Here is a 24,723-nt window from a genome sequence, read left to right on the forward strand (position 1 = left end):
CTTAATGATTTCCCTCATGTTTAGCCTTTTACTGTAATGTTATAATGCTTATTTCTCTTGATGTTTTAATGTGATGTAATGCTCATGTTTTAAAGTAAGTTTTTGGTGTTTTTTCTTCTGAACAAATTGTGTTCACACCAACTCTTGTTTTAAGACGACAGCAGCGAGCTTTAGACATCAGCTCCAGGCTTCGAGTCCAATTGGTCAGGTTTCATATTAAATAAAAACTCTAACAAGAGTTATCTGCTGCAGGTAACCTGAGAAATTCTGGACTCAACTCAATTGAATTTAATATATTTATGTCTCGAGAGTTAAAATGCATGTCTCAGTGTTCATCTCCAGAAAAGAGAATAAAAAAAAAAAGTTTATCATTCTATTTCCACAATTATGATTCGGTTTTTATGCAGCAGTTTGGATCATAACTAAAACTAGAACATGCAAAAATGCAGTTTGATTTCGGTAAGATGAATCTTTTTTTCTGAAATGGCATAATTATTTAAAGTGAAGTGCAAAAAACTTACTTGAATGCAAGAGCATCAGGACAAAAACGGCAAAACGGTACAAATTTTCCTACAAAGCAAACTTCAGGTTAAGATTTGTGACAAGAGTGTAAAATTGAAGCAGAACCAATGCTTTTAATGACAAATTGTGATTAGGTATTATGCTGAAGAATCAAAAGATGAACTAGCACTTTGTCTCAGCTGTTGTTTCTAAAGTGCTTCATAAATAAGTAATAGTCATAGAAGTAATGAGATGCAGTGGAAGAGAGCAAAACTCAAGTCCAGGATGGAGCAGAAGGGAAAACTAAAGGAGGAGAAAGGGAGGATGTGATGTGATATGAAGATTTAATCTATTAAAACATGAGATACAATAGCATATATAGAATAATAAAGAACAGGAACACCTTTGACCTATTAAATCACACTTGGCATAATTTGTCCAGTCGGGAGTAGACGTACAAAAAGATCCGGGGGATCCCCAGCTGGAACCAAACCAGCGGTTCGCTATCATTTCCTGCTACAATTTAAAACCCAGAGTCCAGAAATCTGACGGATGTGAGATCATTAGGACCGCAGCTACTGTCAACCTGAGGAGGACCAAGAAAGGACGCACAAACTTCCTGCCCACTGTCCACAAAGAAAGCATCTGTCTGACCTTTGACACCTTCCGCTCCGCTTCCTGTCCCACACGTGCAGCCGATGCCACTTCAAACTTTTCAGCGCAGCTTCTGCCCCCAAAACACGTGGAAGGTCACAAACAGGAATGCCTGCAAGGTTTGAGCTCTCAATTACTCTGAGTAAATGTCTGTCAGGATTTAAGAAAATGTTTTTCTGTCTGAAAAGCATGGAAAATCTTTCAATGATAAGGATTTCAGTTTGAGGTAGTTGGGATTTCCTGCTCTTTTCAAGATAACCTCTAAATTATACGACACTTTTTTTTTCTCTAAATTGTTAGTAATCCCACTTTTATTTTCTCTAAAATTTCAACGGCTTCCATTCCCCTTTGTAACCATGTAACCTTAATTGCTCAGAAGAAAATCCCATAAAGTTTACTCACGGTGGGTTTTTAGTTTCAAAACCCCCCTGACCTTTGGCCCCTCTAATCGGGCTGGGGGCACGATGGGGGGCGGCAGGTGGGGATAAAGCTGCAGACCTTCAGTCCTTGTTACCGAAAAGCTTCAGAGGAGCTTTACCGCTCGCGATACCAGACTGTAATCTCCCAGACGCTTCACACATATGGCATCGTGAGGTCATCCACCTCGATGTGCTCGCCACACCCCCGAAAACAGCAACAGAGAATAAACAGAGCTCACATGCAGGGTGTACTCTTACTTACAGTTTATTTGTGTATGCCCTGATAATTATGGACCAACATTAATAGAGACTTTTTCAAATCTGGTGGCAACAGACATTATGTGTAACTCAAGAAGAGAAGAGTTTTTTTTTTTCTTTAAATAGAGTTCTCTATGTTTTCTGCACCTGGAAAGAAGAGAATAATCAAACAAGGCAGTTTTATTTATAGTGACCTGATATTATAAGTAGACTGTTTGAATTAGGTCTTCATGCTTCTGCTATACAGACATGATGGAAAGATAGAGAAGGCTTCAGCGTTTTTATATAACCTTAAAGAAGTTCAAAAAAGAAAAAGTTTAAAATATAATTAATGGGACCTGGAAAAAATGAAGAGCCCACTGCACTGAATGAATCCCAGTGAAAATCTCCTGGCTATTCCACCAAATATTGGTTTCTGAACCCGAGTTAAAACATTAGTATTGTTGTTTCTAAGTGAATATGAACTTGTTTTCTTTGCATTATTATAAAAGCTCTGCATCTTTTTGTTATTTTGACCATTTCTCGTTTTCTGCAAATAAATACTAAGTTTTTGCTTGGAGTTTCAGAGACATATTGTCAGCAGTTCATAGAATAAAAGAACAATGTTCATTTTACTCAAACTTGTACCCATAAAGATAGAGCACAGCTGACAGAGTGATTTTAATAGTTCATATACACTCAACAGCTCTGATCTCAATCCTATAAACAGGTTGTGGGTCGATCTATAAAGACGAGTGAGAAACTTGACACCAGTTCTCTCAGGAGGAATTGACCAAACAAACTATTGTGAGAAAGTTGTGGAAGGAAACCCAAAAGATTTGATCCAGGTCATATGTTTAAAAGACAATTATTCCTGATATTGAGCAAATGTATGTAAACTTTTCAAATAAAAAAATGTTCTCTGACATTTAGCAAATAGAAATAATTTTTCTGATGATAACTAACCTAAAACAAGCAATAATAGTGAGGAAAAATATGCGCCTGTGTCCTTTCATGTAGTGTAAACTTGTGAATTATTGCACCTTTTTATTTGTTTTCCATTTGTTTTGCATTAAAAATATTTTTTGCAATGTTTTAAAAACTGGTATTTTTAGAGGAGCGTGTTTGCTTTTGGGTGCCACTGTGTCTGGTTTTGAACTTTACTGAAGATAACTTTTAACCCCAGTGAAGTATTTCTGCGTTCGCTGACTTCAAAAGTTTATTCATGATCCAGATCTCTATATCTGGACATTGTGGATCATATTTTGCTGCATCGACAAATCTAGCAGCAACACGTTGCCTCAAATATGACATCCTAGTTTGGCTGTTTATGTGTTATTAATATAACACATATCATATGTCGCATGCGTTTCTCCAGTAAATGTGCCGAATACATATGAAGATGACAATTTAACATTGATTTCCTCGACTTTGGTTAGCATTGTCTTGCTTAAATAAGCAAAGTATTTCCTAAGCAATACTCCAAAATGACTCCAAAACCTGTGTATGTAAGTTTAGTACACTAGAAATTAACTCTTTCATGCATGAATAATGATCCTTTGTGCCAGGAATTTTTTTCCCCAGCATTTTTTTTTAAATTATTTTCTTACGGCATAAAAAAAAAGGTAGGAATTTGTTTTTGTAAAAAAGGTTTTTATTAATTTTTTTGAGATGATCAATTGTAATTTTCTCCAAATACAAAGTTGTTATTTGAAAAATACATCAGTAGTATTGTTCTTTAGGGGTTATCTGAGGTCACAATATTTTTTTGGAAGGATGGACCGGGTCAGTTGGCGTGCTTTTTTGTCTGTCGGCCATATTGGATTTAACAAAAATCATTTCTTGCCTTTGCAGCTGATGGCCAGTAGTTGATGGTGTATTTTATTATGCATTAGTGTCCACTTCAGTGGTCTGTGTGCATTTATAACATAAAAATCCACAAGAAGCACAAGAAAATGACTTTTAGATAGCTGTCCTCTGTGGTGACCACTATGCAAGAAAGCGCAAAAAAAAAAAAAAAAAAAAAAATGTTTTCAATTTGACCTTTTGGGACTAATATTGGAAAAAGCAAGAGCTATGAAGAAAACAACTCCACAGTTCTGCTCAGTTTGTTTCTGAATGTGGTTTTGGGGGTGATGTCTGGGTCACGTCTCCACCCCCATCTCTGCAGATTAGCCATAAAGACTGTCACCCATTCAACCCCCCTCCCAGGGTTTTGGGTCTAGCCAGAGATGTTGAGCACTGCAAAAGTTGAAAACAGACAGGTGGGGGTCGAGAATGGGTTGTGATTAAGGGTCTGGTAGAGACAAGCGAGGTTAAGACAGTTTGTATTGTTTGCATAAGCAAAATGCAAAGAAGTGAAGATGATGAGGAGATGAACAAGGATGCCACAATCACAAGCATCCTTTAGCAATATGTGTGTAAAATAAAATTCTTTACAGGAATTAAAAAAAAGGCAACAATTAAGTTTTGAAGGAGGAATTTCACAGAAGCAAGCATGGAAGACATTTATAATCACTTCTGGTTGTTGGGTGCATCAACATATAATCTTGTTTTTAATATTGTTCGATCGCACGTCACCAAATGTCTCGAGAGAAACTGTATGAAAACACTGGAGTAATCCAGATAAACTCAGCGGTGCTGGAATGTCGCTGATGGGAGGGAAACTTAAAATGTTGGCTGTAGCGTTGCTGAACCACAGCTGAGGTTTGTTGGTGGACCGGGCAGAATAAGAAGGCCTGTATGTGCGTGGAGGACTCCATTCAGAGACCAAAGGCTGATGGCTGCGTGACGAGCTTCAGACGGCGCTGTGGGAATTTAGCCTATTTGAGATGCAAATGGCTCAAAGAGCTGAAAGAGAGGGAGGAACAGGTGTCCGAGGAAGTGTGCTGCTGCAGCACGGGTGAGGGAGGGAGGGAGGGAGCTGAATGATAACACAGAAGCCATTCAACTGCTGGCTCCTGTTTTTACTTGACTTTTACCCCTCGTCTTAATTTCTTTTTTCTTTTAATTAGCGATGCATAAAAAGAGATGGATGTGGGGTGAGCTGTCATAACAGCTTAAATACCAGTCAGTGGAGAAAAGATGAGTTGTAAATTGTAAAAAAAAAACAAAAAAAAATAACATGTTTTCACAATGGAAAATATCTTTAATGGGACAATACATAAGGTTAAGGGGGATCTGTGTGAAAAGCTGTAGAATGTGAGAATATGTCTTATTCCAGGATGTGGGACAAACTAAAAGATGCGATCAGTATTTTATCTGTCTGTTCGTGGCCAAAATGTAAAAATGGCACAAGACAGCAGCCGGCCTTTAAATGTATAAACAGCAAAATTCTTGAAAAGCATCATCTTTAAATGCACAAACAAGTTTCAGATGTCAATGCTTCAGTGCTGTTTTTCTAACTCCACTTCACCCAGAACTACAACTTCAGCACCTTAAAAATCAGAATGTGCTCTTTGCAGATTCTTAAAGTTGGTAAATTATACTTTCTCCAGTAGGCAAGCTGGAGCACGAGAGTTTTAAAAACGCATAAAATGTATGTGCTGAGAACGTGATGGCAACTTATCCAAGTTTGGTAGACGCCAGACTCCCTGTTGATTGGAGATGCACACACATCTCCAAATTGCAAACACAGAAACTAGGCAAAAGCACAAGACAATATTGAAAAGTCATATATTCAATTAAACCCAATTCTTATACGTCTGTGGTGGAACTAAAAAATAAAAAATCTGTGTAAAACGAAGCTGATTGGATAAAATAAAATAAAATTTTTGATTAAGAGAATAAAGTCTGCATATAAACAATTTTTACTATTATACTGTTTTCTTTTCCCATACAAATCAAAACCTTGGTAAAAAATAACACCAAGTAGCATTTCACTACAGAAATTATACTTTTTTTGTAATGCTGCTGGCATTTAGACCTCTTTAAAAATTCCTTGATACAGAACCATATTATGTTGATTTGAATCATATTTTCTATGAATAATTCTCAGATGATCAGTAAATACAACATAAATGTTCAAATGGAGCTGGAAGCTCTATGCTTTGTCCAGCAGATAAACATTTGCCAAATGTAATTGATCCTCTGCACATGAATACAAACACCAAATGCTTTAAATTTAAACAAAAACCTTCACTTTTTCTTGGAGAAAAGAACCACAAAACCACACAAATACACTTTTTAAATTTGTTTAAAATCAACAGATAACCTTAGTGGCTTGTACAATACAATTTCAGACATAAGACAATGGATATGTTGGTACATCAACTTACATCCATTAAAACAGCTTGTTGGACTGGCAAATGTTGATTGCATAAAACTTCATTTGAAACTTTGCCCTTCATTTAACACCATATTATAACAACAATAATGATAATGAGGAACAACACTAACATTTAACTGATTATCAAAGGTTTATGGCTCACCAGATCAATAGTGACTTTACTGTTGCAGATTACAAATAACAGCTTTTTATCAGTTCTTGTTTTTAAATACAACTTTTTAAAAAATATATCATTTTAAATTGAAGGAACTGCAAACTTTAAAGAAGCTCTACATTCTCATACATTTGTCCCCCTTTAACAAATCAATGTCAACACTTTGAGAAAACCAAAACCCTCTTCTCAAATATTTAAAACACATAAACAACAAATCTTTGGCATACTGACACAAAACGCCGCTGGTGATGAACCTCGTTCCTCCATCTGATTGTGAAGTTTTACCCCAAGAGCGGCTCACTGCTTTGGCTAAAAAACAGCGTCAGGTCGCCCCCGTGTGGACAAGAAGAGCAATTACTGATTCATAGAACCAGCATATGAAAATGGGTCAAGCAGACAAGCTGACAACTGTTTGTCTGTGAGTTAGTGTGAATTGCTGAGAGATTGGAAACGTAGTGACTTGTCAGGGCAGAACCGAGGAAGAAGAGGTCATCAATTAATTAGGACCAGCTTTAGTCCTCAAGGGCCACACCTGCCTGTTTTAGAGAAGTCTCTACCCCAACATGGCTGATTCAAACGGTCCAATTACCTCAAAGTATAGTAGAGGTACTCCTAATGAACTACTATTTGATTTATGCGTGCTGAACCAGAGAAAGAACTAAAATATGCAGGGTGACCCTTACGAACTGACTTTGGACATGTAGAATGAATGTATACCTCTTCCCATGAATTGCCCATTACTCATGTGTATTTCAAAATTATTGCTTCTACAGGTTAAAACTTTGTCCTGTATGTTTATATGGGCAGCAATATTGTAGCATAAAATACATTTAAATACCTGCAAAATCCAAAGAAACCACTTGTCTAAAATTCAAGCTACTTAAAGCCAGAAGTTTCCTGGACGCTATTTGGTCTAGTGAAATGTCTTAGCCCAACACCTAAGAAGTCTGTGCTGTGGCTATAAAGAGCAAAAAGCATTTTCCACTGCTGCTGCAGGGATTTAATGTTTATCCTGTCACTAAAAACTGTGAAGTGGTTCATGCTGAAACAGAGTGTCATGGAATGATTCATGCTATGAACTGGTGTAAACCTGGTCTGGTTAAAGGTACGTGTCGTGCTCGGCACTGCTCAGACTCTCTTTGGACCCCTGGGTGGTCGTGTGTTGAAGGGTTGAGGACGGATCATCGAGATTAACAATCCCGTCTGGTGGGAGGACGGTCGGATGCCCGTTTGCCTTTGCGGCCTTTTTACTTCCCTTCGCTTCATCTTCTGGCGCCGCCTCCGTTTTCGGCGCCAAAGGAGACTCAACGATGATGGTAGGTCTCTGTCTCAGCTCCTGCCGGCTCGGAGGCTCGGCAGACATTATGGCCTTGGCGCCGTGCATCCTCGGAGGGGACTTGCAACTTAGATCTCCGCGACTCTCCTTCCAACGCCGCAGCTGAGCTTGGTGTTCCTTCTCAATGTTCTTCTCAGACACCGGTAGATTGATGATCTGAAACACACGGGTAGCGGCGACGTCTCAGATTCAGGAAGACGGGCGATCGAATGAGTGAAGGTTACAACAGAGCAGCCCTACCTCCTGCACCAGGAAGCCTTCACGTGTGTACTGAGGCTGAATCTTTTTCAACAGCTCCATCGTCTCGTATAAACCTTGGCAGGTCTTGACTTTCTCTTGGGTTCCTAACATGCATTTCAGGAGAACCAGGCCCACTCTGAAGAGGATCTTCACTCCTGAGAGCAGAAACACCAATCAGAACACAACATGTAATTACATCTGCAAATGTAGATGGGATAAAACACAAACTATTACAAAGTATTTTGGTCTAGTTTCTAGTGCAAATATCTTGGTACTCTTGAAATAAGACAAAAGTAACTGAAAAGTAACTTTTCAGCAAAATATATAAGTTTATACTACTTAAAATTAACTCCTATATTTTGTTGAAAAGTTACTTGCCAGTTAGTTTTGTCTTATTTCAAGTGCTTTAAGATATTTTCATATTAGAAACTAGAGCAAAAATATCCCAACAGTGTTCCTGCGATTTTGTAATCAGTTTAAAATTACACAGTTCAGACTTCACTATAAATTTAGCTTCAAACGATTATTTTATTCCAAGACGATTGTAAAAGCCACAAGATATTTAAATCAGCTCTGTTTTTTGGCTCTTCTCAAATTTAAATCTCAAAACTGTTATAAATAATTTTTGTTCAGTGAACATTTTATCAGTCCAGATTTGACCACAGCTTAAGCAGCGTTCACCTGTGACCACAAGAGGGAGCTCTCTTTCTATAGGATGGACATGAGAGTAGGCATTAGAAATAAAATATCCTAACTGAGAAAACAACTTCCTCTCATTAGGTATTATTGCCAACCCGAGAGTAAAATGGCACTCTGGGTGGAGAGCCATACCAAACCCCAAAAGGATCTCTGATGTTCTCATGCAGCTGGACTCATGTGGTTGCACTTTACAATCTGAGTGCAACATTCTTGTTTCACTCAGATTCATGAAATTTCTAATTCTGCAGAAATCTTCTAATCACAACCGAATCAATGTTTCAAAGTTTAAACTTAAATGTAAAGTACTGTTTTCACTAAGAGGCCATTAAAGGTTTTTAAGATGAATGTAAATAATTGATTTGGGTATTTTTTATTTTTTTTTACTAAAAATGTAAAACCCTTTAAATTCTTGGGTGTTTTAGTTTAAACTGAAGCTGTTTTTTCCTGCATCTATTCTTTACATCTATTATAGAATGTAAAGAAGAAATTTCCATTTCGGTGAAACAACAATTGGGTGTGGATGACTGACGCTAAATACAGTGACATTTACATACTGCTTTGGAATATTTCTGCATTTTTCCAAAAGTCTGAAACACAAAACAAAAACATTTCCCGGAAAACTAGACAGATTACCTGAAAACTGACTACTACATTAAAGTCAAAACAAAACATGCTGAACTTTAGCAAACAATAAAACCCCTTGTTAAACATTACATCAGTGTGTTTGTTTGCTCGCTCGCTCGTCATTTATTACTAACACACTAAAAATGCTCCGAGGGCGTGGCAGCAAATTCACACAAACAGCCAAAACGTTTTCACTCCAAGTGTGATATCATTACTGCTACCTAAAGGAAAACAAAGCGTTACAGTTCTTTAATATTTTTCTCCCTGGGGGTCTCACCCTCACAGAGGAACATGTCCCAGACCCGCAGCACAGAGGACCAGGGCAGGGTCCGGGAGAAGGCGCACATAAACCACTCCGTCATGTACAGGATCGGCTCCAGCTTGTGCTTCTTTAAGTGGCGGTGGGCCACGGGAGACACCCCCCGCAGCAGAGCGTACAGGATCTCCCCGTCGAGCTGGATCGCCTCCTGTGGAGGAGACGGGGAACAGCAGTGAGCGGGAGGGGACAACGGATTCCTCTGTCTCCGCCTAATCGGATTGTCTGCTTATCCCTGTCCTTGGCCCAGTCACCACCTTGTGTTATTAGCTTGTTAGCTTATCAGTATCCAGTGAGAGAAAGAGTCGCCTGACAAGTCTGACGGCCTCTATGGCCACACATACCGTAGCAGAGCAAAAATGTTTTGAAGCTAGTGTTTGTTTCACTGGCGAACTCTGACTGCCACTTAAAAACGTGTAAAATGACAAACTCATGTCTTTGACGGCAAAATATGATGTTTCAGTTGTTGACTGTGTGTTCTACGACTTTGTATTTTGGAGTTTTTTTTATGACGTACAGCATTTTGAAATGAAAATAAATTTGTATTTAATTGTTTTTATTTCTGACATACATGCTTATTACATGCATCTATGTATTTTTAGTAATAAGCGATCATCTCTTTGTTAAATTGTAAATTTCCAGTATACTGCAAAAAACACAAAATCGCACCAAATACTTAATGACTTGTTTGAAGTCAATAATTCTCTAATATTGGCAAAAACCTACTAGCTATAAGTGAAATAATCTGCCAGTGGAACAACACATTTTTACTTATATTAACATAGGACAAATGTCTTGTTCCACTGGCAGATTATTTCACTTATAACTATCAATATTAAGAACTTATTGACTTAAAATGAACTCCTATACTGTGCTGAAAAGTTACTTGTGAGTTAGTTTAGTTTTATTTCCATTGTACTAAGATATCTGCACTGGAATCTAAACCAAAAATACTTGGTAAGATTTTGTGTTTTTGCATAACGATGGACATGCTTTCAGGTAACGCCCCGCTGTTCCTCAGGTGGCTCTGTGACATACCAGCCCCGTGCTGTAGTATCCAGGAAGGTATTTTTCACAGATCTGCACAAGAACCCAGAAGGCATCCTAAAACAAACAGAATTGTGACATCAGTGTCAAATATGAAAAACAAATATGGGGAAAAAAAAAAAAACACACACACATTAAATAGATTGCTTGTAGATACTTTTGAAAAAAACAAAACAAAAAAAAAACGAGATCTTGAAACATTAGAGGATTTTCACCTCAGCTGGCATGTGCATCAAGAGGACGGCAGCAACGGGAGCCTGAGCCTGACAGTAACCTTCGTCAGGTCGGTGGAGAGTGTAAGCTTTCAGGACGCGAAACAGATCCTGCTGCCTGCAGGGAAAAAACATGGACGATATCATCTTTGCAAGGATGTCTGCTCAGTTTTCCACAATTCTTCAAGTTATAACCACATGTTTGGTGCTTTTTATTTTTTGTTGTGGTAAAAGTCACGTAGCAGAAAGTGATCTGGTCAGTTCAGACCATAAATGAGCTTCTTAGCTTACAAGTGTGGCAGAAAACTAACAGCACACCACCTGCACAGTGAAACACGGTGGTGGCAGCATGATGCTCTGGGAAGGTTTTCCCACAGTGGAGATGGAGTGGATGGGAGTAAGGACAAAATTAAATCCAACTTCCAACAGTTTGATAACCCAAAATAAACACCTAGAGCTACAATGGGGAGGCTCTGGTCCAGTCAAAGTAAAGACAAGGCAAGACTTGAAGGTTTCTATTCACAGAATCTTTCCATCCAGCCTGATTGAAAGATCTGCACTTGAAAATACAGCAGAAAAAGCTAAACAAATCCACACCACACTTTTCAGATTAATATATAGTCAATCGTATAAAACCTCAATGAAAAATGCACAGCATTAACACCAACTCATACAGTAAAACAGGCCACTGACCCATGACCTCCTCTGGCTGCGAACATTTCATGAAAAGGAAACTGGCGATGAAGATCCCTCTCGATGACATCAACCCATTTAGGATCTCCCGGCTGAATGTCCAGCTCCTGAAACACATCGGTTCGTGACATGTTACAACTTTAAACAACCATTAATGTTCTTGTAATCTGAAACAAACAAACAAACAAACAAACAAACAAACAAACAAACAAATGGAAACGAAGGATCATAATCTCATAACTGCAGCAGATCTAGTCAAATGCAGACATTAAGTTTATACACGAGTTCCTGCAAAAGTTCCTCATCATATTGTTGACTTTTCCTGTGTAGAATAGTAAAAAAATGACGTTGCATGGCATAAAACAATGTTCTTCCAGCTGGGTTGATTAATACACGTCATAAAAAGGCAAGCATGAATCGTGCACCGACCTCAAACCAGCCCTTGTTTTGCTCCCGTTTTACTTTGGCCCCAGTGAGGTAGAGCCAGGCTCGGCCCCGTAAGGACGGAGGGATCCCCTTCTGACAGCGCTCTTTCACCTTTTTATCCAACAAAAACACATCCAATCACTCAAAACTCACGCATGAAGTCACGAGAAACCCTTTTCTAAAACAAACAGAACTAGATTTTCTCATAATCTCTCAGCGGGTTCGGTTCGTGCAGTGCAGCAGACCTTGTTGTGTTTTTTGGCCATCCACTTGTCCCAGCTGTTCAGCATCTCCAGCCATTTAGCTTCGCGTTGCCTCAGCACCGCAATGGGGACTTGTTCCGCTCTGAGGAGACACAATCCGCACAAACAGCGTTCAGACAAGCTGGCTGCGGCTCCTCTGACCTCTCCTGTTGCTATATCAGGAGGATCCCGGTCTTCCTCGCACATGCAGGAAACTTTCCTCAGGAATCTGAGCGAGGTGGAGGGAAAACAGGAAGCTGAGGGGAACCTTTCCCCCAATTCAGCTCATCGCAGTCTCATGCACAAAGATATCTTCCCTTTGGAAGATATGTTTGTGAAAGTGAAAACCAGCGGCCTCATCCTGATACACACTTACAGCTCTAATCAGAGGTTTACATAAAACTTACATGGATACTTTATACATTTTAGGTTCTTAATGATTTACCTTAGCTTTTCTTTTGCCAGCTTGTTAAAGAACATTTAACCAAATATCATGTACTGAGTTCATTTATCAGATTCAGCTCTTCATTTTCCCACATGGGGACATTTATTGCACAATTCAAGGACGGGTAGGACATAATCAACACAATTATCACACTAAATAACAAGGATCATTGTAAAATGTTCCAAGCTTGGTCAAAGTTGATTAAAAGGTTTAACTATGTTTGGGACAAACATCATTTTGACCCTGTTTGGGTCCATAATGAATATAAACTAGTGTTGATAAACAAAAGATCTAAGATGCTTGCTCCTCAGTCATACTGAATGTTAAGAGACTACAAAAAGGTGAAATGTAAGAAAATAACTAGTGTATGTAAAGTTCCAAATCATCTACACGGTATTACATCCTATCATTAATAATAAAAAAACAAATAAAAAATGCAGAATACTGTGTTGCCTATGACAGACCAGACTGCCAAGTCCGATTTATTATTGATCGTTCAGGTCTATATTCAGTTTAAAAGCACATTTTTAAGCTGTATTTGTATTTTCGGTGAAGCCTCCAAATGTCAACTTTTCAAGAGAAGACGGTTTCATTTGAAACTGAAAAACTTCTAATTATTATTGCTCTTGTGACTTTAAAAAGAGGGATGTCTGACATGAGGCAGTCGAAAGGTTTCAGAATAGAAGGACTCGTGTAGAAAACAGAGGCCTGAAAACTTTGCGGCTCACGTTAGTTTGCCTTCACACTGAGGGGGAGAGCTTGAACGATGCATAGATGAACAATAACCAAGTGAAAGGGAAATACACCACCCTGAGCTGCACTACAATTATCCTCTATTGTTTGCATGAACATGCAGAGGGAGGATCTGCCACAATGTTCAGCCTACAGATATAATCTGATTTCCTGTCCTTCCTTAGGCCATTATGATACATCTTCCATTTGCTATCCAGAAACACAGGAGTAATGAATTGGTTTAAACATGATGTTTTTGATTTTCCTCTTCCTATAATTGATTTAAAAATATATATACATATTGAAGAAACAAAACTTGTCCAGTAAATAAATGGGGAAATGCTGTATTTTGGAGTTTTTAAGCCAATGTTTGGAAGATGATCGCAAATGTAAAAATCCATTCAATATCAGAATAGAAATCCAGAATGCTTCTACAAACACTAATGGATTCTACTGTTTGGTCACGACAGGCACATTAGGACATTTTCTTTATATTAAGCATGCAACGGTGAGTGGAACCGATTGGGATCTGCTGTACCTTAGCCATTAGCACTCAGACCATCGGTGTTTCGCAACCCTGGTCCTCGAGGCTCACTGACCTGCATGTTTTAGATGGTTTCTTGCTTCAACACACCTGATTTCAGTTGACAACTGATTAACAGGCTGAACTGCATTCATCTGAATTAGGTGTATGAAAGCAGGGAAACATCTTAAACATGCAGGGCAGTGTGCCTGGAGGAGCAGAGCCGAAAACACTACATGACCAGATGTAATGAAAAGTCCAGCGTGCCTAAAAGCATTCTTGGCCATCTAAGTTTGGTGCAAAAAGTAGTAGCTGTCTTTCAGGAATTGAACGAACAATGAAATCCTAAAGCATACGATGACATTTTGGACAATAACTTCTTCCACTGTTGCAAAAAAATATTTGGCGATACCTCATTTCTGTTCCAACATGGCTGTGCACTAATGTGCACAGAATGGTCAGTAAAAAACATGGATGACTGAGCTTAGACAGGAAGAACCTGACTCAACTGCACAGAGTCTAGACCTAAACCATGATGAAACAACTTAAGAATTAATCAAGAGTGGAGACTTGAAGCCTGGCCTTCACGTCCAGCATCACTGTCTGACCTAAAAAATGTACTTCTGGAAGAATGTAGTAAAATTTTCTAATAAATAGTCTCCTAAACTACATGGAAATTCATTATAGCACAAATAGGAGGACACACATCATATTAAACCAGATGTATTAAGAATTTTTGGACTCCAGTTGTTGTAGCCAAAGGGTATATAATCTTTTAAAACACGAAATTAAAATAGGCTACATTAAAATACACAAACAATAACCACTGTGTTTTTCGAAGAATTATATTCCCACAAGGGGAAATGATCTTTTTTAGCTTCCTCATTCAATAATCAAACTGAAAGTTGGCTGCCAGTCGTGCTGAAATGTTACTCACAGTTCTCCTGCGGACTGCTGAGCTCCTCCAGTGAACCCGTACTTATCCACCTGCGTCTCTTCGGGGATGGAGCCGTTCACCTCTGGCTCCAGTCCATTCGAGCTGCTCTTCCCATTACTGCCCGTCAGCTTCTCTGTGTTGCCCTGAAGTTCCAGTCCATTTCTCTGCTCCGTTTTTGCCATTTAGACGGCATTTACCTCAGTGAAAGCAGGCGGTCTAGAGAGTGATCTCAAAACTTAAGCATGTAAGTTTAAAGCTCTCCATGCAGACGCCCGCTGGGTTAGCTAACTGCTACAGGACAAAGCTAGCTCGAAGACTAGCTGGTCAACACCTAAACAAACTAATGAGAGGTTATTTTCTTTGCTAAATCTCCGTTTTAGAGTCCAAAATGAACGTTACAGGTACACTAACCGATTTCCACCATGTGGTTAAATCCCCAGAGCCTAAATCAAACGACCAGCTCAAAAAAGAAAAGAGGTTAAAGTAGCTCGATTGTTTGTAATACTAACGTCGAAGGTAACATGCTATTATCATAGTGTTGTCAGCTGACCCTTTCTTCTGAGTCTCACTGCTGTCAGCAAGAATATGGGTTAGCTTTAGGCTACAAGGAAGAGAAACTGGCTGCCAGGAGCAAGTTGGTAAACAAAACATGCACGGCATCCAGTTGCTCTCGCCTTCCACCTACTGGTGAAGCACGAATATTACAACACAGTAACTGTCCTTTTACACTAGATATCACGTCTAAAAATGAAATTGTAATTTCTTTCATAATTATATTATACTATTTATATTTTTTCCCAGTATGTATATATTTTTTTACAGTAAACTGTGCAAGTTGGTAGCTAGTGGTACTATGCTAACAGTAAATACATAATTATAGTAAGTTCAAATTCTAATAGTTTATATACTGTGAACTATTATCACAACCGTAAGCTGTAAGTTCTCAAAATCTTATTACAAAAAGTTAAAGTTACAGGAAAAGACCGGTAAGGTTCAGGTCAATAACTTGTAAGTTCAAGACTTACTATCTAAACTCCTGAAAGTTACTTCAAAGTAACTTATAAAGCCCAGGTAATTAACCGTTGACCTCCAGACAAATCAGTGGAAGTACCACATATGTCCTATAAAGTTCTTTGCAAGTTCCCAAAAGTTATGAAGAAATTTTTATAAAAGTAACTACTGAGCCCAAAAAGATTTATAAAAGTAAATCTTGAGTTTGACTTTATTGAATGTAGTGAAATAAAAGTTATATAGTTACATAAAAACAAAAAAACATTTAAAACAAAAGCAAACAAAAAAAATCTTCATCTGATTACTTGATTTGAGTGAAGCATCTTTTTCAAGCTGTCATTTTGAAAAGACTTTTAAATGGGTGTTAAATTATATTATTTATTCTACCCAATAATAACAAAAATATAAATTAAACCTAAAACTGTTCATTATTCTGGCATTTAGCAAACAAAGATAATCTTGGTAAACCTGATAATAATCAGAAATAATTTAGTCTGATCCATTATCAGTGAGAAAAATAGCTATGCTTAAATAGTGCATGTAAATATCTCCTAATCTCTGTAGTGTACTTAAAGAATATGTCCTGAATATGTTCAAAGAATCTCATATACCTTTAGAAAAAAAAAAAACACAATTTTAGTATAAATACTAGATTCTTTATTTAAATATTGTACATATTTTAAAACATACCAGTATTTACATAAATTAGACCTGCAATATTACACTGTAGACCTCTAGGCGTATCGGTCACACTCAGGCTAGAAAGAAGACAATCATACCATCAGACTGCAGAAGCACCTTGAGAACGGCTTAACACGAGATAAAGACGAGAGGCAGGAGGGGAGGGCGGGAACACTTCATTTACATCAAACACCGGGGGGAAAAAAGACACCGGCAGACACAATACAAGCTCGCAATGACAGGAAAGGCCTCTTGATTTATAGGTCTGGCTTTTAAGGCTGAAACTGTGCTCACCCTTCTTTATGTGAAAAGAGTAAAATGGTGCTGGCAGCAGAAGAAATACAAAACGGACCGGGCAGGCAGCAGGAAAGCGATATTCAGATAACCTGTTTTGTCTTGACAAAAGAGGATCGGTTAGATCCAGATGATGAAATTTGATCATGCATGACACAAACATTTTTAATTGTTCAACTGCTCCCCTTAACAAATAGCACAATCTGAATAAAGTTTAATGCATAGCACACAAAAGAATCAGCTGGAACTGTACCGGCAGAGTACCAATATTATGATCCCTGGTTCTTACAGTGCGTCTTATCGGGCAAAATGGCTTTCCTTTTTTGGTTGCTTGTGTTGTGCTTACAGCTATCCGGTCACTTCAAAACACGCCAACCTAAAGCCTGCGACGAATGCGAAGACAACGGTAACACACTAAACGTCACTACCAACGCCGCTGCTCGCTGCGCATGGATAACTTACAGTATTGCTTTTTGAACAAAGCAATGATAATATACATGAAGAAAGTGGGTCTTTGGTGCACATGCTTTAAAACTGACCACTAAAGATTCTGTCGAGGAGTTTGGATGAGGCTTTATACTAAAGGAGAAACTTGAATGGAGAGTGCAATCCGTTTTGTTTTTATAAGTCCAGTGTATGCATTTATTCCCATGCATGTGTCCTGTGTTGCATTAATGTGAAAACTGCAGAGTGAGACGAGAGTAAAATATCCCATCCTATTATTATAAGAAAAGTATTGAGTGTTTTACTGCTTTTGAGTAGTGATTTGACTCAATGATGAAGCCAATTGCATGTATGTAAATGTAGATATGAGCTAAAAATGTACTTAAGACAAATGACAAAATTAGACCAAACAAAAAAACAGCAAACATGTTGAAACATGTATTTGTATGTTTTAAATATTTTTCAGACAAAATAATGCTAAAAAATAATTTTTTTTTTACTCCTGACCCATCATTGCAACTACAAGCATACCCAGGTGCTATGAGATAAATATCAACATTCAAGACTTCTCACACATACATACTACACTCGCATTTTAACATCACTCCAACCACTCAGCAGATGAAAAGACACGACAAGCCGTTTCTGTATATGTCAAAATATCATCGATATGCAGCATTAGGTCTACTAATTATTTCTTTTGCGTTGCTAGTTCAGCATTTGGCTGTTTTTTTAAGTTTCCCGTCTTAACAGTACGACAGATTTTGCCACCAGCTGGCAAAAATAGTTAATAGTATTACATTTTCCTGAACTACTGCTGTAAATTAACCCAGTGTGAGCAAATTAAGATTGCTCTCAAGCGTATTAGAAGAAATACACAAACTGCTTGCCGTACTGATAATCCTTGCAAATATTTTGTTCGTTTCAGCAAGTGTGGAAGTGATTAAGTTAAATACAAGATTATCACGTAGGCAAAGAAATGTGTTCATGAATGACTTTGTATCCTACATGAGTTACCACAAGTTTATCATTCAACTGACAACAAAAATATAATTCTAAAAAACAACAAAACAAAATATTTACAACCCACCAGGATGTGCGCATCAGCAGCTCCCTCGGCTAAGTGACAACACCAGCTTAACCTTACCGCAACATTTTAACAAGCGTTACACTTTCGCTTTCACAGGTTTCTCGGACATTCCCAACCCCGAGGCATCAAAAAGCAACTCCCAAATCGTACTCAACAACACTCATTTCCCACACAAGCATCCTCAAGGTAATATATGTGCTTACTTTAACAGAACATGGGAGCAAAATTACAATGTAATAAAAGATTGACAGGGAGGTTCAATTACCTTCTCACAATATATCCGAATACATGGCTTACTCCTTAATAATGTCACATTTTTTGAAGCATAAGGGCCGCTGTTAAGAAAAACAACCCCCTTCAGTCCCCTACAGTTTGTCCGATGACAACGTGTGAGACACGGGGAGTGATCTCAGCTTCTGCTGCATCATGATCAACATGAATATACCCTAGCTGCCTGCTGCCAGTACGCAACTCAAGCACCAAATTAAAACAGCGGAAGAAAAGAAAAAGAAGCAAACGTGGAGTTCGGCCACGCTGTAAGGAGTGCGAGTCGTGTGGGTGGGCCTCCCCCCCACCCGTCAGCCTGGAGGGCATGATGGGAGGGCTGCAGGTGGAAGACTCAGGCAGGCGGCAAAGAAGGATCAATCCCAGAGTAGCACATGTTCAGTCTGTATACTCAGCCACTATGGACAACAGCACCGTTATATCATCTGGTTTTCCTCCTGCAAAAAAGTGAAAGCTTTTCAGTTCAGAGAGTCCTTTAAAACACTCTTAGTTTCGTTTTACAGCCTTTATTAACTTGTGCGCTGTATGTGCTGCAAATTAATGTCCTCACCTCTTACATTCAGACCATTGTCACAGGCAAACTGTGCAAAAGGAGACATATAATTTGGATCGTAAGCAAGGTCGTGAGCTTGCTTAGCGATACTTTGTGCAGTCTGCAGTACACTGTCGTAGTTTGAAGTCTGAAAACGAGAAATGTAGAATCATTAAAATGTGCAAAGGGTTTACTGTGTGTCAAAAAAAAAAAAGTCTTCCAGAAGTGACACCTTGAGTTTTTTTAACTCCTGAAGAATCATGTAGTCTGGCATGTTGTCAAAGAGGCCGTCTGTGGCTGTCAAGATGATGTCACCGAGCTGCACATCGAAAGATGAGCTGTCGGCTGCTTCAGGACTGGAACACAACAAGAAAAGGGAAAAATATGTAAAGAGGCAATATTGATAAACTGATAACAGAGCATTTGGAGTTAATCCCAACACGTATTTAATATCGTTCCTAAACAGGAAGTACCCTGTCCTGAGTGTCTATGCAAGAAGTAGTGGGGCTTCTGCTCACTCACACCATAAAAAGGGGTCAAGTTTTATATCCTAACAACACAAGGTACATGGAAGCTATCTAAAGAGTCAGGTAATGACACACTGCAGCTATAAATGTACATTAAAATATGTTTAAAAACATTAAGTACATTCACCATTTTAGGGGATATTCCTACACGTTACGTTACAACCACAATCTTCTACAAATTTTGGAGTATTTAATGTGATAAACAGCACAGTTGTGCAAAGTTTGCACAAATAAAGTTATGAAAAATGACAAGTGCATTGCAGACCAAAACTATGTACAGCAATCTTTGAGTGTGTCCCTAAAAGCTTTCCACATCTGTTCATTCTTCTTTGCATAATAGCTCAAACTACCAGATTGGGAGAAAATCCTGTGCCAAATCCTTCATCCGCACAGACTTTGACTGAGCTACTGCAAGGTATCGATTTGCTCTCGAGTCCGCTTCACACTGGAATGTGAACCTCGTCTCCTCCTCTAACTAATACTCATCCAACCTGTCGGCTGAGATGGACGGCCGTCTCTGAGGAGTTTTCCTGTTGTACTGCAGTCTTTCCATTGTTTTGCGAGAGCTTGAACAATGCTCTTTAAGATGCACAAAGTCTGGGGTATTGTTTCACAATCCAACACCAGTTTGACTTTTTCACCTTTTAAGGGTGCAGACAAACATGAGGAATGTTGCACTGCAGAGAGATTCTTGGTAGTTAGTAATTTAGGATTTTTTTTTTTTGTTATAATGGCACTCTGTTACATTTCACCTACTACTGAACTTCAAAAGGACTACTGAGGAATAAATGAAGAGTCAATTTGAGAATTAAACTGTCACATTAAAGCTGCAAAAGATGGAGAGAGGCAGACTAAAATATGCTTTGTACGGCTCTTTTAATGTAAAACTACCAACCTGTCACTGAGTACAACTCCCTCTGCTCCCGGGGGAGCGATGGACAGCTGGAAAGGCGTGTTAAAATAGTGCTGCTGCTCATCTGAACGATGGACCACCTCTCCTCCACGCACCACAAGGAAGCCCGAGTCTCCAAGGTTACACGTGTGAAGCTGGTGACTCCGTCGATCCAGAACAACAATGCAGGCTGTACTGCTTCCTACAAACACAGGAATAAGACAATCATAAGGTTACAAGCGTGCAAATAGAGCAAGCTGTTGTAAATGAACACTAGATTAAAAAAAAAATATTCAAATCAACTGTGAGTCAAATCAAACTGGATTCTTCTATTAGTTACAGTAATAGTGAATATTACTATTATTATTGGGTAAAATGGAGACAAAAACAAGGTCACAGACTGAGCTTTCCTCTCCCAGATCACACTAACCTTGAGGAAAGAGGGTCGAGTACTAACCTTATCACAAGTTCCTAAAATATAATTAGAGTCTTTGGCAAATGTCACAGCAGCCATTGGACGCTCACACTGGCCCGAAATACTGAGCCTCAAAAGAAATGTGACCTTGGTCACATGTTTGACTTGACCCTGCATTTAAAATCTTTACAACCACTCAACCTTATCAGTTACAGATGGATATGTGATCTAGTTAGACGTCGGCAAGTGGAAACTTTACAAACAATTTTAGTCCCCCACGCACCACAGAGGGTAAAAAAAAACAAAAAAACATTTAAATTACTTAAATGTAGGCATAAAACAAGAAACAAAATGACACAAAAAGAAGAACACAAGCTATGAAATTCATCTAGAAAATATCTGTGAAAAACACTGAAGCACCTATAAAACCTGTGTAATCTGCTAAAAGTTAGTGTTGCTATTCCTCCAACTTTTAGAGGAATATAGCGAGATAAATTCAACTGTTTAATGTAAAATGCTTTGCAGGCCTCTCAGCAGCACTGCTACAGTCTGACTCATACTGCAGCTATTTAAGTATAGCTTCAGCACAGCTCACTCCACAGATTACTGCACAACTCCCTGGTGTACCGACTGTTCAGGCGATTCTGAATGCGAGTACTCACCCAGCAGGGGGACCTTGTTCTGTAGCAGCTCATAATAGCCAGAGGTGAGGATCCCCACTGGGTTAGAGGGAGTGAAGCGTCCCTCCTTCACCAATCGCTCGCACGTTCTCATCAAGGTGGCAGAGAATTGAGACGGGTCAACACCGTAATCACGCCAACCACCTACGCCATCAGCGACACCTATAAGACAGAAAAAAATAACAAAAAAAGAGAATTACCAAAATGTGAACATGTGAACTTTTATACTGGAAATTAAGTCAGAAAATATGCCTTTACAAGGCTTTCTTATATTCGTCTTGTTATTTTACAACCACAACTTTAATTTTTTTTATTTGGATTTTAGGGCTAGACCAAGTCAAACTTGTGCATTACTGTAAGATTAAAGAAAATGATACATAGTTTTCAAAAATATCTAACAAGAATCTACTTCTCTGAATCAGAGCTGTGCAGAACCTTTTCGCAAGTTGCTTAGATTATGTCTCTAAAATCTTAAGTCCAGAGCTGGAACGTTTTATCCACTCCTTTGCAAAACAGCTTCAGCTCGTTAGATGAGATGGGGAGTGTCTGAACAGCAAACTACAAACTAAATCGTTCCATTGTCGCTCTGGGAGTAAGTAGATGTTTTCCTGCTTATAAGTCAAACATCACAACAGTCTCTTCTGTCTAGAAAGTATATAGTTGTCCTATATTTAGCTCCATCCATCCATCCAGAAATCAACTCAGAGAACAGCTGTATTCATACTGAGATTAAAATAGCGCAAGTGGGCTCTAACCAATTAGGTGAAAAGGTCCCCCCTTATAGGAGTTCTACATGTGTATAATTGTTTACATTGAGCACATCTAATACATTTGAAGGAAAACGCACCATGTGAAACTGAAATCCTTCAGGCACAATTCTACTTGTCACACTATAGACCGACTTTAGTAAAACAGCCAATCCAAAAGCACCATTCATACTTGGTGCTGACTGGATGTACCACAATGAGTCGAAATGGGGAAGACTGTGGATATTAGCTTCCGTGGTAATTCAAGGATGGATTCCACTGAGCATTAATGCCTATTAAAGTATATTTCTGTTCAAACTATTAAAATAGGCTGTTAGCCGCAATTTTAGAAAGGGTTTCAAGTATTCAGTGAATTTGGTCATTCGAAGGAGGTTTTGGTATCATGCTTTAATATACTGGATTTTATAGTGTCACAGTAAAAGCAACTGGGGAAAAAAAGCACATCACACTTGTCATATTCTTACTGGAAAAGACATTTTGAAAACCACGTACCAATTTCCTTAATCTTTACAATTATACCCTACTTTCTGTTGGCCCATTGATACACCACACCTTCAAAAAACAAAAACAAAAATAGATGGAACATATTTTCTCTACTTTATCTTGCGCAAGTACTAGCAACTGTTGTATTTCTCATCATCATTGTGCTTTTTTCAATTATGAAAGCAAAACTAAGCTAGAACGTGGGTTTCCTCTAAAATTCACTCACTGTTAACGAGGACAGAAAAAGCTCCAACAGCAAAACAACTCACATTACTCACCTCTAGTTCTGCACATAATCTGATTAGCTTATTTTGCACTACTACAGAAGTCCATAATTACATGACTGCACATAGAGGCGGGGAGAGTAATCAAAAACTGTACTCAAGTAAAAGTAGCACGTAAGTAAAATGGAACTATTAAAAAAAATAACTCAAAAGTAAAAAAAGTATTTTTCGAACTTTACTCAATTGTAGCAATACTTCATAATAATATTTCTCAAGTAGAACTAAAACGTTTGCTGTAAAAATACTCCTAGAAGAATTATTTTTTTCTAAAAAGTTACTGAAGTAAATGTAACTTTACAAATGTAAATAGTTCCTGCCCATCCCTGGCTGCGCGTAGCTTTAAACCACGTGGTCTGTGCAGTATTCGGCTCGTGTTTACCCTCGTGCCGGTGAGGACAAAACGCATTGAGGTAGCAAGCTGCTGCTAGCAATATGGCTGCCTCCACGCTCAACCATTCTGACCTCTGCAAGACATTGTAGTGCTCAGTCCGATGGTTTTTAATTGAGCACTTTGCAGTCATATTTAGGCGTAATGCAGTTTATTTAAATCCCCTGATATTATGTATTCAATTCTCAGCTTTATCGCTGTGTAGCCATGGTGGAGCTAATCTAGGTGAAAGGTCATATGTTGTTTTAAAGATAAAATATACACACAATTAGAACATAACTTTACTCCGTTTTTTTTTTTAGTTTTTTTTTTTTTTACATATGACATCAGGTGATTAGTGCATGCCAATATGCAACATTCTGCTAGCTGGATACGAGATGAATTTGTTAAGTTCCTATAAAAGCTGCAGGGGGCAGATAGAGTGGGGGCTGTTTTGTTTTCATCCGAGTGGTCTGCACACGTGCGGGCTGGACCACTGAAGGTCACCCGATCACAGTCGTGAGCCGACACCTATTTGACAGAGCTATCCATGCCCGTGACCTTACCCAAAACATCGGCGGTCCTGTGTCTCGCTATGAAGCAGGCGTCATCACCGTAGCACATCCCTTTCTTCAGGATCCCTTTACGAAAGTCTTTACCAAAGCCATAACTGGCGGTGATCAGGCTGTAGTCCCGACCGTCTGTCTGAGAGAGTCCGCCCAGGACAGCCCTGGCTACCAGTCTGCCATAAGACAATACAGATAACATCCCCCAGCAAGGAGAATCTCTGTCCTGATTAGAGGCCGAACACGCTGTTCCTTTCTTTCTCTCTCCAACCAGCCCGACCACCTGCCTCTGCAAGTCCTCTAATCACCGGCTGTCAGTCCTTATCCGTCCATTAGCCTCCAACAGGCCCCACCGCTGTGAAAATAAAGTAACCGCGGCTGATTCTCTGAACTGCCACCCTTCGACCTGGCTGCTTAGCGTGCTGTTTATGTCTCCGGCGTGCCGTTCTCGCTCAATGCAGTTCCTCCACTGGGCTCTCTCCTCACCGACATGTTGCTACCGGACACAAAGCTACGAGAACATACGGGTATCTGACCGTTTACAACCGCTGCGGCGTGCGTCACAGCTACGTGCCTGCGGTTGGCTCCTCCCAATACGCATGCGCCGCAGATGAGCGTAAAGGAGCAAAGAGCAAAGGTCAAGGACAGAGAATAAAAAGAAGCACGAAATTATATATATA

At 39.0% G+C, this 24,723-nt stretch overlaps 2 protein-coding genes and 1 long non-coding RNA gene across 3 annotated transcripts; all 3 read right to left on the reverse strand.

Moving 5' to 3' along the window:
- Nucleotides 1–828: 828 nt before the first annotated feature.
- On the reverse strand, nucleotides 829–1,685 carry LOC103473700 (uncharacterized). Its single transcript, XR_535058.1, has 2 exons — nucleotides 1,558–1,685; nucleotides 829–1,267 (listed from the first exon to the last, which is right to left on the reverse strand). It is a non-coding gene; the product is annotated as an uncharacterized LOC103473700 (long non-coding RNA).
- Nucleotides 1,686–5,988: 4,303 nt separating this feature from the next.
- Nucleotides 5,989–15,392, reverse strand: tbc1d10ab (TBC1 domain family, member 10Ab). Its single transcript, XM_008424124.1, has 9 exons — nucleotides 14,726–15,392; nucleotides 12,092–12,191; nucleotides 11,850–11,957; nucleotides 11,421–11,527; nucleotides 10,731–10,845; nucleotides 10,507–10,572; nucleotides 9,430–9,619; nucleotides 7,830–7,984; nucleotides 5,989–7,745 (listed from the first exon to the last, which is right to left on the reverse strand). Exons 1-9 carry the CDS (start codon nucleotides 14,905–14,907, stop codon nucleotides 7,353–7,355), a joined length of 1,416 nt encoding a protein of 471 aa, XP_008422346.1. The 5' UTR covers nucleotides 14,908–15,392; the 3' UTR covers nucleotides 5,989–7,352.
- A 978-nt stretch (nucleotides 15,393–16,370) lies between these two features.
- LOC103473702 (protein phosphatase PTC7 homolog) lies at nucleotides 16,371–24,588 on the reverse strand. Its single transcript, XM_008424125.2, has 6 exons — nucleotides 24,044–24,588; nucleotides 21,559–21,738; nucleotides 20,485–20,683; nucleotides 19,295–19,418; nucleotides 19,081–19,210; nucleotides 16,371–18,967 (listed from the first exon to the last, which is right to left on the reverse strand). Exons 1-6 carry the CDS (start codon nucleotides 24,243–24,245, stop codon nucleotides 18,909–18,911), a joined length of 894 nt encoding a protein of 297 aa, XP_008422347.1. The 5' UTR covers nucleotides 24,246–24,588; the 3' UTR covers nucleotides 16,371–18,908.
- Between the last annotated feature and the right edge of the window lie 135 nt (nucleotides 24,589–24,723).

Source organism: Poecilia reticulata, linkage group LG12 (genome assembly GCF_000633615.1).
Source record: "Poecilia reticulata strain Guanapo linkage group LG12, Guppy_female_1.0+MT, whole genome shotgun sequence".
Classification (NCBI taxonomy): Eukaryota; Metazoa; Chordata; class Actinopteri; order Cyprinodontiformes; family Poeciliidae; genus Poecilia; species Poecilia reticulata.

Excerpts from the sequence above, each read along its gene's own strand:
- tbc1d10ab (XM_008424124.1), bottom strand. The coding sequence starts at position 14,907 with ATGGCAAAAACGGAGCAGAGAAATGGACTGGAACTTCAGGGCAACACA. Across the intron at positions 10,573-10,730 it reads TGATGCACATGCCAGCTGAG|GATGCCTTCTGGGTTCTTGT; the intron begins GTGAAAATCCTC and ends TGTTTGTTTTAG. Across the intron at positions 7,746-7,829 it reads AAGGCTTCCTGGTGCAGGAG|ATCATCAATCTACCGGTGTC; the intron begins GTAGGGCTGCTC and ends CGTGTGTTTCAG.
- LOC103473702 (XM_008424125.2), bottom strand. The coding sequence starts at position 24,245 with ATGTTATCTGTATTGTCTTATGGCAGACTGGTAGCCAGGGCTGTCCTG. Across the intron at positions 21,739-24,043 it reads CAGGACCGCCGATGTTTTGG|GTGTCGCTGATGGCGTAGGT; the intron begins GTAAGGTCACGG and ends TCTGTCTTATAG. Across the intron at positions 18,968-19,080 it reads CAATGGTCTGAATGTAAGAG|GAGGAAAACCAGATGATATA; the intron begins GTGAGGACATTA and ends ACTTTTTTGCAG.